Genomic DNA, 14,875 nt, shown 5'->3' with positions numbered 1-14,875 from the left:
TATAATGAATAATAATAACAGAGTAATTAGGTTGTCACCAATCTTTCCAATTTGATTGAAACCTGTTTCCTTACTGGGTGGGACATTTTAATTACTTATATCCTCTACTTGACATCGTATAATAGTGTATATATGTTATACAGTTATATAGTAGCGACGTTTGTATCAACTTAAGAATTGATTTTACATTCCTTTTCTCAAATAGACGTCATTACTTTTAAACTTCTCTGAAGACGGGTGTCAGTACTTTCCTAATATAATGTAGACGGGCATCATAACATTTTAAATTCTATGAAGACGGCCATCATTACATATCATTATAAATTAATCAAAACAAAGATAAGCTATGTTATTCTGCTCATTTCGGTAAGCCAACGCGGTATGATAATATTATACGAGCGGTTTGGAGTACATCATTACTGCGATTTGATAAGCTGCTATTACATTACGTTTTTCTATGCGTTCGTATTCGTTACAATCAATGGATGATAATTTTCTGTTAAATGAGCAACTTTCAAGGGATCGTGTCGTCCAGTCTCAATAATTGTGTCAATAATTGTGTCAATAACAGGCGGAGGTGACGAGAATCAGTTGATCAAAAAGAAATGTTTTGACGTACGATGTTCCGTTTTGGAAATGGTCATAGGTATAGTCTAGGTTGAAGTTCATCGACGGACATCAAATAACATTTTATGCCTTTATTTAAAATACTATAACCGATAATCGATATATCTGCATCATACAATTCTTGGTTCTTTCGGCTTTATCATGGAAATTGGGGTTTTAAGTAATCCTGAGGGATTTGCTGAGATATTAACTCTTTGGAATTTTATGACACGTTCTCCTTGTAAATAGATTTATAAATATTCTGAATATGACCTCATAATTTGATATTCCAACTCAATATTTCTTCTTAAAATCGATGGTTATGATCGAATTGCTTGGCAAAATGAAAACAGGAACTACCACTAACGTGTGGAAGCATTAAACATTTAAGGTGAGCAATTGACAATCTTTTATAAATTCAGGAACCCAACGTCCACCTTGAGCTGTAAAGACCTATTTTCACTAAATGCTGAGGTCTTGCAGCCAAGATGACGTTCTGTTGGTATTACTTCTTTTTAAAATCTTCCCTGTGTACAAACTTAGGCTATCACTCTATTTTTTCCTTTAATATCTGTCCAATTATATTCAATCCAATTTTCTTTTCGTCAAACTATATACACCCTTTAGTTCAGAGAAAATCAAAGAAACAAATTTTTATTATAGCTTAACTGTTTATTTCCCATGACATTGAGTAACACCACCTTCCTTGTACAACCGGTTGTATGGGATTATTCAAGATGATAATAGGAAGGAGACTTTTACAAACTAAAAGCAACAAATCTAAAAGATGAACACGTCAAATAACTATCGACAGAAAGTCTGCAAATGTTAACGGTCTTTCTGTCGAGGATTCTGGTTGGCTGTATCCGCTGGCGTCACAATTCAATCAAATCGCTGCATTATGTGATACAAGAAAGGTGGATATTGTAGTCAAGGTATAAGGCGAAATTCGTCGTAGTTTGACATAGTAAAGATGACATTTTACAGTCGCCCCGTTTTTTTTTGTCTGATTTTTGTAAATATTGGAAAACTAATGTACGGATTTAAGGAAAATAAACATCAGTAGCCTATGTAGAGAAATATTTTCCCTACTTATTTTGAAGGTTTCAACTAAAATAAGCGAGCCTATGTAAGGCACGGCACCAAAATAAACACACCCATTTAAAGCTTAAAACCTAATTAAATGCAATTTAAAAGAATATTCTTTCATTATTATTACATTTGGTACAATAAAATAATGCATTGATTCAAAGGGGAAGTTGGTAAATGGGAATTGGAAATGGGCGAAACGGGAAGGAGCAATATGTGAATAAACCAGTAACATGCCTTTATAGGCCATACCATTACAATGCTATTGTTAGGTATAGAGAAATAGGTAACATACTATAGGTAATAAAGTTGTAATCTCAATAAGAGTATTTGACTATTTTAACAACACAAACACAATGCATATTTCATATAAATGTATGCAATAAATTACCAACTACAAAAACAATTTCGACAAACTGCCAAAACATCTTGGCAAACTTTTAGGTCTACTATTTTACATTTTTATTCCTACCAGAATGTCATAATCTATATAATGAGATTTCGTAACTTGAGTAAAATGTGTTCAGCTAACTTCTATACATGGAAATAAATCAATATCATATTTAGAAAAATACAATCATGGTGACACCATGCCCTGACGAATGAGGAAAAGTTTTAAAAAGTGGTAGATTTTCTTGCCAAGGACTGTAGTCGTGTAAATATTTGCATTAGTAGTTAATAACAATTAATAAACAGCCCGATCTGTAAGTTTGGGTCGAGATCTTGTAGTTTCCAATGGAAAATGAACCATTTATATTGTCTTAAAAATATAAAAATAAAATGAATCAGAATGAACAGAGTAAGTGCGAACTGCAAATAAATCTTTTTCTTGGCCACGATAACCTGGAACATGGGAACTATAATTGGGGCTTTTTGAGCTTAGCAACAAAAGAAAGATAAGGAAATACAAACACAAAATATGTATTGTAAGACAATGAAATACAACAGTATCTTATTAGGATTGAAACATTGTTCGCTGGAAAAGTGATTACAGATTAACTGCACAGTTGGTATTATTTCTAACCCCAGCTGATTTCAACTCACACCCAGGCCGGGTTTTAAAAAAATTCAGGACAACCTTAAGGTTGGCTAGGTTTACCGTAAGATTCTTCTTTAAACAATACTTAAATTAACCTAGGAACACAGAGAGGGCATATCAAACCAGCCAGTAGTCCACTCCAAGAAAAACTCTCCTTGAGTCTGTTTGACAAATTTTCAACTTAAGATTTTAGTGTTCCAGATTTTTGCAGAAGGGCAAGGGCCTTTATATCCACAGACTGAAATGACCATAACTATAGGCTATACCTTATACCCACGTCAAAACTAGTGGTACGAGCCTCAATCCCACCAACATTTGTTCAGAATACTATGAAAATTGAGAAAAAAGACGAGAAGAATCAAGACAAACAAGTTTTATTTTGCACAAAAACAACTGATCATATCTTTACAAAATATAAAAACTCCTTATGATTAATTCTTTAGGTGTTGCAGATAGATTAGCGCTCTTAAAAATATCAGTATCATGCCAAATTTAACCAAACAGTAGTCTGCGTCAATGAAATGAATGGAGTTTTGCGTCCTACTTTTCTGCACCTTGTGGGCTAATGGAAAGGACAACACAATGCAGGGTGCAATGAGGGACATTTTGCAAGGACAGCCGCATAAGCCTACTCTTTTTCGATTTTCAATTGTCGATGGATCTTTAACGTGCACAGCCTGTAGCACACATGGCCTCGGTTTGTTCCATCCGAACGACTTGATGCTTTTTCCATGTCGGCCCTCCTAATCTGCATCACTAACCGGGGAAAACCAGTATTCTGTGTCAAAAGACTACTACAAATTCTAAAGCATGAAGAGCCAATCTACAGTACAGTCTGTGGTATCAAAATCAGCTCGAAGCGGATGTTAACCTGCCATCTACGAAGATTCATCGAGTTTTACTTTCAGCATCATAATAGACAAAGGATTACTTATCGTCTAGGAAAGGATTACGATATATCTCTAATTACATGGGTTAATGATAAATTATTAATTAATTCCATAGTGAAATACACCTATTGTTACCTTCTGACAACCTGTTAACCATGTTATTATGCTCATCTTACTTTTCTACATGATAATAACTTGGTATGATCTACTAGATACGTATACGGTAATACATAGTAATTAGAGCTCTAGCTTCGTCGACACAAAGACATTATATTCACCAATTAGAGTGGCTCGAATCTTCTTGCACAAGCCGAAATAGCTTAAATTTCATTAAGGCTCCTTTTAAATTTTTTGAACAAGACTAACATACATGTTATCATTCCTAATTTATATCAGCTTAAAGTATAAAAACTGTTGTACAGTTGTCTTTTATTCTAACTCAACATAATTGAGTTTATGATTTTAAATCTATATATTTTTCTGTAATTATTACTTTAATAAGCATTGTAACAATGATAACGAATCCTCTGTTGTAACATGACACGATATGAAAATAAATATCCTTGAACATATTTGATAATCTGATCGTTATCATGTCTGCTATACGACAGAGGAAATATGGTGTAGTATACGAGGAAACCTGTGCTTCCTTTTTAGATGATAACAATCTAACAATCTTTGACATTTGAAAATCAACAATATATAACTTATACCGCTGTTCTGATCTAGTTCCCCTCATAGCACACAACATGCCGTAAGTCCAATCATGAACAAGCCAGTCAACAGCATCTACAAGTGGAATACAGAATATTTAAGTATCTTTAAACAATCATCAAGACTAAACTATTCGAGCATTGAAAATCAAAAAGTAATACCGACACCGTCATGATGAAATTTCCTTCATATCACACTGCATACCGTTATTTACATATATTCAAGACCCAAATCATCCCCTAGAAAATTCTGTCAATTTAACGCTCTAGTGGGTTGATTTTAGAGGTAGAATGGCAAATGTTTAGAAATATAAATATCTAAAGGAAATAACACTTTTATCAGAGAAGACCAGCTGGTTTATAGAAGATCTCAACACTTTCACTGCATAGATCATTGATATTGTCTACAGAGATAAATTGGGCTATCTTGTGATTTGGTAACTAGTGAAACTGGTTCAAATTCCCACCAAACTTCTTTATATTTTACTAAGGAAACGTAAAATGTATAAGCATAAGAAAGTGTCTATGATCCGCTAAAAATGCCAATGTTGATGATCAATAAACGCTTTATTTACTGGGTTTTAAAGTGATACTACGCCTTAGAATTAACATAAAATTTAAGAATTGTAAGAGCCAGTAGATATATCTGGTGTCATAAATAACATAACAAGATCCTTATAAAATCCAAAAATATGCAATTAACTATTGAAAAACGCTCAATATCAAGCGTATATATACATGTAATAATTACTTAGTTTTATGAATTTTCAAATTTTTCCAAGTGATTCTGTTGTAGCTTTATGACACCAGGTAAGCTAACTGATGAATATATACTCATATTGACAATTCTTGAGAACCTAAATTTTATGTTCATTCTGAGACGTAGTATCACTTTTTAAGATTTATGGAATATCCATTGAGTATAACAATAACTTGTATAGTGGATTCACTGTCAACAGAGTTTTTATTGGTTAGAATAGACGGACGAATTTATTCACATCATGAGTGATTGATGTTTGTAAAACACAGAAAAAAAAACCCAAAAAAACTAAAGATGTAGTTAAAAAGTCAGACTACTAACAAGATTACTGTACTAAAAAATGTACTTGAATCATTGTACATAAGATTGAATTATCCCAATTGAAATAAGAGAGCATGACCCACATTTATTTAACTTCCTACATACTTACTGACATGTTTACATGTTTCAATTAAATTTTCTACCCTACTTCACATTCTGTAACGAATATTTTGTACATGTTGGTTTTAATTTTGAAGTCATCGAAAATAGACTAGACCGAGGTTAACTAACTTACAAGGTTATGGCTATTGGCTCCACAGGAACTGGTTGAACCGAATCCATGGGTCCCTGAGAAGTGGAAAAAATGGAGGACAGCATATGTAAAAATGAAATCCCTTGGAAGGTGTCCCAACCCATTCATCTAGTTGAACCACTGGTAATGACACTGAATTGGAAAATTTTCCTCATTACACACTTCACACAATTGCCCACATTCATTAGCCTGGAGGTGTGTTCAATTTCATGCAGAAAAAGTAATAGAGAACACAATGGGCTCATAATATTACAATTACCTACATTTTGTCGATTTCCATTTGAGAAAGCCCGTATAACATGGGATAACAATAGATTTTGCATACACATTATGAACATATATTCACGAGGCTCTTTGTCTGCCAAATGATAGTGTGAATGAATGCTATGTGTGTAGAAATAAGATACTCTGCCATAAAGATTATAGATTTCTTTTGTTTATCTTCGAATTTCAAACATTTCAAACCTAGAACCCGACCCTTTCATGTCAAATTTCTATCTAAACTTTTATCATCTCGTGTTTCATGCCATCTGTCCAGCGTATTAGGTCGTGACTTCCGTTTTATCAATACTGCATGCAATGGAACCGTGCTAATGGTGCCATCATTTTCAAATATCTTTCATATCCTCAATATCTAGATAGGGTAGGGTTTCCATAGTAACCGGCGGCACACCCTTTTAAATTTCATTCCTTTATCTTTTAATCTACTGTAATTTTTAAATCTTCCAAATTTAGACAATATATGCTAAATAAATATATATATTACGTTTAATTCTAATAATAAGATTCACGATGTTAGTCATGGATTTCAAAGTATGTGGAATATTCAGAAAAACAACATTATTCACTTGAACATGAATCACTGATCCGAGAAAATAGTCCCTTGAAAAAAATTATATAAATTCTTTAAAAATGTGTTCGTCGATATGAAGTAACAAAAATTCATTCTAAAATTTAATTTAATATCGGAAATTCTATTTGAAAAACTAATTGTGATTGTAGTGTTATTGAATGGATTATTCTAACCGCGGAAGGACATTCTGTCGAGGAAGTAAATAGGCTGCATGATTAAAAGTGATTCAGTTTGTCTAGTAATAAAGCAAACGAGAAGCTCAAGGAAGACACACGTGTCATCTCCAACAGTAAGTTTTGTCAACTATTTTGATTCATTGCATTTAATTGTTTTCATTCATTCCTCTTTTTAGCCATTCAATTTCTAGTTGATTTTTCTCTTTTAGCACCACAGACGATATTTTAAAAGCCGCCTTTTGTTATTATCGATTTTGCAGCTGAAGAAAATTTCGGGGGCACGTTGACTTTGTGAAGCAGACGAAATTGTTTTTGTTGTCTCGTGAAATGTCTGAGTTGGGTAATAAATTAGCCATGAAATCTGAGCATCTGCTGCATAAGTGAATAATTTTCTATTTACACATTCCCAATTTTTTGAAGAGAGTTAATTTTGACATCAGAATATTTAATTTATTTGAGGTTATTTCTATTCATTTTACTCATAAATCTCACTAACTATACAAGTTCACCGATTTCCAATAATGAAACTATGATATGTCATTTTGAACCTTGGTGTGGTGGGTGTAGGCCTGCATCATGCCTAGTCGATGGGCAAATCTATACCTTAGCCAATTAATCTAATTGCTTCATTGAGAGCTTAATATGTAAAACCCATTATTTTCTTCTTGGCTCTCATAGATGGTTTGACTTCAAAATATATCTCGTGTTAAAAATGCCAAATGCCAATGTTAAATTGTAGAATCCTGCCCATTTTTCCGGGATGTTTTCTGATCGCAACCATGCCAATCTCTTTCCAGAACATACAATCAGCATCATGAGTGATAAACCAGACGTCAGTGAAGTCGCGAAGTTCGACAAATCTAAATTGAAGAAAGCTGAAACCAACGAGAAAAATACTTTACCCACTAAAGAGAGTAAGTATTGATCCTTGATTTACTAAACCGCGAACGTGAAATGCCACTGTGGAATTATACAGTGAATCAGTCTGTAACCGCAGCCACCCCTTAATAAGTCTTTTTTTGTATTGACGGGTACTACTGTATTATAAACGACTTTTCTATGGAGGTTCGAAAGCCTGTCAGCTGGACGTTTTATAATTCTTTTCTTGTGGAAAGATTTTAATTATAGTTAGTTTTCGTTCTCTATAATTCATTTGTTGGTTTGTCCATGCAAAGAATTAGAGGAATTATATTTTACGTTCGAGTGTAAAACTGTTTGCTTTTGAAAACCGGCGAGAATCACAAAGATTGTTTCAGTTAAAAGTACAGTGGTGGCTTGACTAGGTTTTACGAGCTGTGAAATGAACTGTCGACAAGAGTTCTTACTATCCTGAAATATGACCCTGATCCTAGTATTTGACATGTGAGATGAAGTTATTTAGTTAAATGGGATGGGAAAGTAATTACCATTTATCACAGACTCAGTTCACCTTTGTTTCCATTCCACGTAAGAAAAAATGTCTATACTAGGTCTGTATGTACGCTTTAAAAACACGCTTTGATTGAGTGCACACGATTTTGAATAAATCTCAACTTAATTCGATTTGTGTCTTTTTAGAAAAATAATTCTATTTATAGTACAGTTTTAACGTGAAAACAATGTTGTTTTTTCATTTCTCTGGTTTGATTCTCGCAAGAGACGGAAAACTACCATTTCTGGAATTTGTTCTTAAGCGTGCGTTTCTAATCGGACCTATTTCGACTTGGATATGAGAACTGTTTTGGCGAGATTAAATAATACAATAATATTGCACAGCTGGCTTGATGGCCCGTTCTGTGTTTATTGATCCGTTTTACTATGTTATGAATCATAGTACAGCAAACTATTCTTTGGCTACGGTAATCTGGGGTATATGGAACAAAGAAAGCGCTTCAGATATTGAAACTATCTTAATCGAATTTGAAATAAAGGCACATTCAATGCGATTTTGAAAGGCGAAAGTACATTATTAACATTTTTGCCTTGGAGAAAGGCTTGTTTTGCAGCATTTAAGTACACACGAAATGAAATGTATATTCAAAACACTAATAGTGAATTTTGTAAAGTAGATGGTTTATCATCTTTATTTAGAAGCATTATTTCTCTACCTTTTATTGTGGGAAATTTTCCAAATGGAATTTCCAATAAACTATTTCAACAATTTGAAACTGGAATGATTTCAACCGTATAGGTATACATCTAACAACTGTTTTCGTTTGCCCCTACAGCGAGCGTTCTCAACGAGCAACTGGATTTTCAACGACTGGTGGTATCGCTATTGCTGTTCAGTTGGATTTGTCCTTGACCCAAGCAAGCGGATATGCGACACCTTGTGTTGCTGGTAATCGGTCATGTTTCATTTTGAAGCATTCACTCGTGTCCTTTGCGACGAACAGGGCGACAATCAGAGCCTTCCTGGCTCCTTAGTATGTTTTCGATATTACATGTAGTTAAATCATTTAAGAAAAGTTTTTCCAAGAGATCCATAGAATTATAGATGAACGAAACCATCAAATGTCGTTGGCAGATTTCCCTTAATTTCCCACTCAATTTACTAGATTTAACATAATTCTTCCTTGTTCTTAATCAGCATAGTTTAATTCTTCATACTTTAAAGAATATGGTCTTTCTATTGAACAGTTTGGTTGATTGTTACTATTTACTTCCTTGTCGGTGAGTCGTTGAATTATCCCCAAGTGATTTACATAAAGGAAGTAAGTCGTTAGCTCTGGATACGTAGGTTTTCGAACCCTTTGGTCTATGCAATATATATTCATATTGAATTTGAAGTGAAATAAGTCATACAAGTACATTTGTGTGCATGATCTATTGATGGGCCTTCGATGGTTAAATCCGGGTTGTCAGTCGAGTTATGCAGTGAACGTGCGAGACTTGAACCCCCACCTGGTCGGTTTTGCTATGAAACAGATCCAGTGAACATTATTCTATACCAGAAGTTTTATGTTCGAATCCGATAGTACCGCAACATTGTTAATGGATAAACTTTGGGACATGACATGTCATTTTTAGGTCAAGGAAGTTAAGATAAAAATATTTGTTGAATTGGGAGTGTTGTACGCTTGTTTAAAATGCAGTCTGTCGTACTACCGAGCGAGATTAGAAAGTAAACACAGCCTTTGTTTAACACTACATTTTCAAACCAGATTTTCTAACTTTTGTCAAACGGAAATTTGCATAGTTATTATCACTTGAAGAGACAAGAGGAAACCACAAAATTAGCCGACTGATATTTCAACGGAAATGTGTTTATATGAACTTCTCGGTCTTGCCTTTTATGTTTGGCCTTCCTTAGTTATATTTCAAGATTTTATTTATTGAAGGAATTGCCGCTTTTTCTAAATGAAATGAATGGAGTTGCCGCTTTTTTGTGTAATCACATAATCTTCAATGCAGTTACCAGCAAAGCTGTGTTCAGATATCATTTCCTATCCAACAACCAAAATTGTCATATGAAGTTTTGTGTATTTTTGTTTATTGCGCCCTTTACTAATCTGCTTTTCGATATCTTTTCAGCAATTGAACAAGAAAAGACTGGTTAAAAAGTTAACATGAACAGTGAATTTAAAGACAATATTGTAAATATAACGTCACCTATGTTGCCATCCTGCCAAAAGATATTGTGGTCTGTAATTCTGTCGTCAAGCTCAACTTATTGGCCTACTTAAGATCAGGAACTATTCGGGACAAGTACAAGTCGAAATTGGTGTTTGTGACTCAGATTTTGGTGTTAACATTTGTTTGTGTTCCAACTTGAAAATCACGTGACTGAATCTAAATTTAGCAACATATTCCTGACGCAGACAAGATACAGCCGTGTTCAAACTTTTGTAATTGGTCACAATGTTTTCAGTGAACGTTATGTTTTGTAATTCCACTTTTGCTCATGCGAATCATGTTATTGTGTACTATTTCTGTCAAAAAATAAATGCTAATGATGGAACAAATCCATTGATTGGCTAAAAAAAATTTATTTTGGTGTTTCATCCTGTCCCAGGTGTTTGTATGCCCCTTTTGTGGTGCTGACCTCGGGACAAATGCATAAGATCCGCATCTGTTTGGAAGTTAAACAGTTCGATAGGTGCAATTTTTAATGCCTGGTATGCTTTTAAGCGGCTTGGCGAATCCTATTTTGATACTCATTCTTCAAAGCCCCTTGAAAATGAAATGAAATGAATGGAGTTTTACGTCATACTTTTCTGCGCCATGTGGGCTAATGAAGACTGGCAACGCCATGCAGGGTGCAATGAGGGAAATTTTGCCAGAAAAGCGGCATTAGCCTGCTCTTTTTTCGATTCCAAACTGTCGAGGGATCTTTAACATGCACAGCCTGTAGAACACAGGGCCTCGGTTTATTGTCCCATCTGAACGACTATTCAATGCCCCTTGAATCAGGATAGGGGTTTGCTATTTAATATGTGCCACCGAGGCCACTCGTCGAGACGGGTGATAATTTTCTCTTTGGAGGGTTCAGTTATTAATTGGTTTCTTGGTCTCTTAATGTCAATTATCTGGCTCTGTTTAATGAGACTAGACAGACGAGATCCGTTGCAACGTTCATTAGTTCATTGGATCTCAGTATAATGAAAATATTCAGGAAATAAAATAACCATATCGTGGCATCATCAGTGATAAGGTGTTTGAGAATGCTCACGTCCCGTGAAGCCTGGCGGCACTCGGCATTGTATGAGTTATTCCCCTTAATTAAATCAGGACTTCCTCCAAAAATTTATTTGGGTGGCTAAGAGAGTTCTGCATTTGCTCGCGCAATAATACCTTTGGAATTTTTCAACCTGGTTTCCCCCTGTGAGGGGCTGATATTGAAAAATCATTAATAAACCGAAGCCCCGTTTAAAAACCCTCGACAGTACGAAATCGCAAAAGAGCAGGCCACTGCCGCTGTCCTGGAAAAATTCCCCTCAATGTGCGTTGACCGTCTTCATTATTCCACATCTTGCATAAAAGTAGGACGTAAAACTCAATTTATTTCATTTCCAACAATTCATTTGCCGTCTCTTTCCATGTTAAATCACGAAATTCGATACATAACTTTCTCAGGAAATTATTCAATATTTTATTTTGAGTATGCAAATCGAAAGTAGACCACTGCCTGGTATAAACATCCGCCTGTACAGAAGACTTTCTCACTTATTCATCCGTATACCAATCTCTTCATATTTTTAAGATATGGGGGGAAAATTACAATTTCAGACATCCAATTCTAGAAACAAGAAGTAGTATATTATAGAGGTTTCTTTTTCATCGCATACTGGAAAAACTTTATAAGCAGGTGTTTGTTCACGTTCGAGTATAACTTTCGAAGTAGTATAGTGCTAAAAATGCTTAAAAGTTAGGTGTACAGCTCTATTTAATTATACTTGGCCACAAATGTTATGTTTACTTTACGTTACTCGAGATTTACAAGTACAAAAGTTTTCAAGAAAAAGTTACTTTGACCCAGTGTAGGGGTGTAAGCCACTGTTTAATTTGGTTGAAATGCAAAGTTGTACTGGTGATTAACAAACAAATGTAAGATGCTCTCGTCTCGGTTTAGACGCCGTTTGATAAGTTTAGAAACTTACTTGAAATGTCCTTAAATAACCTGACTGTCAATTGTCATAGAGTTTCCGTACAATTAACTTTTATAATCTATTAATTTATGTGTAGATTTGTTTATTGAAGTATACGGAACATCTTCTCCATTCATATAACTAGAACAATTTCTGTCTGTTATGTAAGAGGTGTTTCTACAGTACACACTGTCTTGATATATCATATAACTATTTAAAGATGTTCCTTTTCATGATGGTTACCCGAACTCTTCCACATGTGTACGAACTGTATTTTCCCTCTAATTATGCCTTATTACTTACTGGTGATGTTACTGTTCATCAATGTTAAAGCGATAAAAATATGTTATTGCTCATTTATGTTAAAAACGATACAGAGATATAAAAATGCTACAAAATATCTTCAGAGGCTACTACACATCAATGTACAAAACGATTTAAAGATGTTCCTAAAGATGTACTGCTCATCAATGTGAAAACGATATGAAGATGTTACTGCTCCTCAATGTAAAAAAAAAATATAAAGATATTACTAAAGATGTAACTGCTCATCAATGTAAAAACGATATGAAGGTGTTACTGCTCATCAATGTAAAGATGATATGAAGGTGTTACTGCTCATCAATATAATAAAACGATATAAAGATATTACTAAAGATGTAACTGCTCATCAATGTAAAGATGATATGAAGGTGTTACTGCTCATCAATATAATAAAACGATATAAAGATATTACTAAAGATGTAACTGCTCATCAATGTAAAAACGATATGAAGGTGTTACTGCTTAGCAAAATAATAAAACGGTATTTTACTAAAGATGTAACTGCTCATCAATGTAAAAATGATAGGAAGGTGTTACTGCTCATCAATTACTGCTCATCAATGTAAATAAAGATATAAAGATATTACTAAAGATGTAACTGCTCATCAATGTAAAGATGATATGAAGGTGTTACTGCTCATCAATAAAATAAAACGATATAAAGATATTACTAAAGATGTAACTGCTCATCAATGTAAAGATGATATGAAGGTGTTACTGCTCATCAATATAATAAAACGATATAAAGATATTACTAAAGATGTAACTGCTCATTAATGTAAAAACGATAGGAAGGTGTTACTGCTCATCAATTACTGCTCATCAATGTAAATAAAGATATAAGGATGTTACTGCTCATCAATATAATAAATCGATATAAAGATATTACTAAAGATGTAACTGCTCATCAATATAATAAATCGATATAAAGATATTACTAAAGATGTTACTGCTCATCAATATAATAAATCGATATAAAGATATTACTAAAGATGTAACTGCTCATCAATGTAAAGATGATATGAAGGTGTTACTGCTCATCAATAAAATAAAACGATATAAAGATATTACTAAAGATGTAACTGCTCATCAATGTAAAGATGATATGAAGGTGTTACTGCTCATCAATAAAATAAAACGATATAAAGATATTACTAAAGATGTAACTGCTCATCAATGTAAAGATGATATGAAGGTGTTACTGCTCATCAATAAAATAAAACGATATAAAGATATTACTAAAGATGTAACTGCTCATCAATGTAAAGATGATATGAAGGTTTTACTGCTCATCAATAAAATAAAACGATATAAAGATATTACTAAAGATGTAACTGCTCATCAATGTAAAGATGATATGAAGGTGTTACTGCTCATCAATATAATAAAACGATATAAAGATATTACTAAAGATGTAACTGCTCATCAATGTAAAAACGATAGGAAGGTGTTACTGCTCATCAATTACTGCTCATCAATGTAAATAAAGATATAAGGATGTTACTGCTCATCAATATAATAAATCGATATAAAGATATTACTAAAGATATTACTGCTCATCAATGTAAAAACTATATAAAGATGTTACTGCTCATCAATATAATAAATCGATATAAAGATATTACTAAAGATATTACTGCTCATCAATGTAAAAACGATATAAAGATGTTACTGCTCATCAATATAATAAATCGATATAAAGATATTACTAAAGATGTTACTGCTCATCAATATAATAAATCGATATAAAGATATTACTAAAGATATTACTGCTCATCAATGTAAAAACGATATAAAGATATTACTAAAGATGTAACTGCTCATCAATGTAAAGATGATATGAAGGTGTTACTGCTCATCAATATAATAAAACGATATAAAGATATTACTAAAGATGTAACTGCTCATCAATGTAAAGATAATATGAAGGTGTTACTGCTCATCAATATAATAAAACGATATAAAGATATTACTAAAGATGTAACTGCTCATCAATGTAAAGATAATATGAAGGTGTTACTGCTCATCAATATAATAAAACGATATAAAGATATTACTAAAGATGTAACTGCTCATCAATGTAAAAACAATATGAAGGTGTTACTGCTCATCAATATAATAAAACGATATAAAGATATTACTAAAGATGTAACTGCTCATCAATGTAAAAACAATATGAAGGTGTTACTGCTCATCAATATAATAAAACGATATAAAGATATTACTAAAGATGTAACTGCTCATCAATGTAAAGATAATATGAAGGTGTTACTGCTCATCTATA

General features: G+C 33.3%; 2 protein-coding genes across 2 annotated transcripts in view; both read left to right on the top strand.

The window, feature by feature from the left end:
- Nucleotides 1-7,310: 7,310 nt before the first annotated feature.
- Nucleotides 7,311-10,666, top strand: LOTGIDRAFT_209434 (hypothetical protein). Its single transcript, XM_009057274.1, has 2 exons — nt 7,311-7,614; nt 10,214-10,666. The coding sequence occupies exons 1-2, from the start codon at nt 7,461-7,463 to the stop codon at nt 10,237-10,239; spliced, it is 180 nt and encodes a 59-aa protein (XP_009055522.1). The 5' UTR covers nt 7,311-7,460; the 3' UTR covers nt 10,240-10,666.
- A 3,764-nt stretch (nt 10,667-14,430) lies between these two features.
- Nucleotides 14,431-14,875, top strand: part of LOTGIDRAFT_153373 (hypothetical protein) — a gene marked incomplete at both ends in the record, with an annotated part of 1,348 nt that continues 903 nt past the window's right edge. The window contains one exon of the mRNA XM_009057273.1: nt 14,431-14,856. Within this exon, the coding sequence (XP_009055521.1) occupies nt 14,431-14,856 (426 nt within the window). The remainder of the gene's footprint in view (nt 14,857-14,875) is intronic.

The sequence above is a fragment of the Lottia gigantea genome (genome assembly GCF_000327385.1).
Source record: "Lottia gigantea unplaced genomic scaffold LOTGIsca_3, whole genome shotgun sequence".
NCBI lineage: Eukaryota > Metazoa > Mollusca > Gastropoda > Lottiidae > Lottia > Lottia gigantea.
The sequence above is the reverse complement of the archived record's forward strand: the minus strand, read 5'-3'. Positions and strand labels throughout refer to the sequence as shown.

Bases quoted from the DNA above. Each gene is read 5' to 3' on its own strand.
- LOTGIDRAFT_209434 (XM_009057274.1), top strand. From the start codon at position 7,461: ATGTTTTCTGATCGCAACCATGCCAATCTCTTTCCAGAACATACAATC. The intron at 7,615-10,213 runs GTAAGTATTGAT...ATATCTTTTCAG, and splicing joins TACTTTACCCACTAAAGAGA to CAATTGAACAAGAAAAGACT.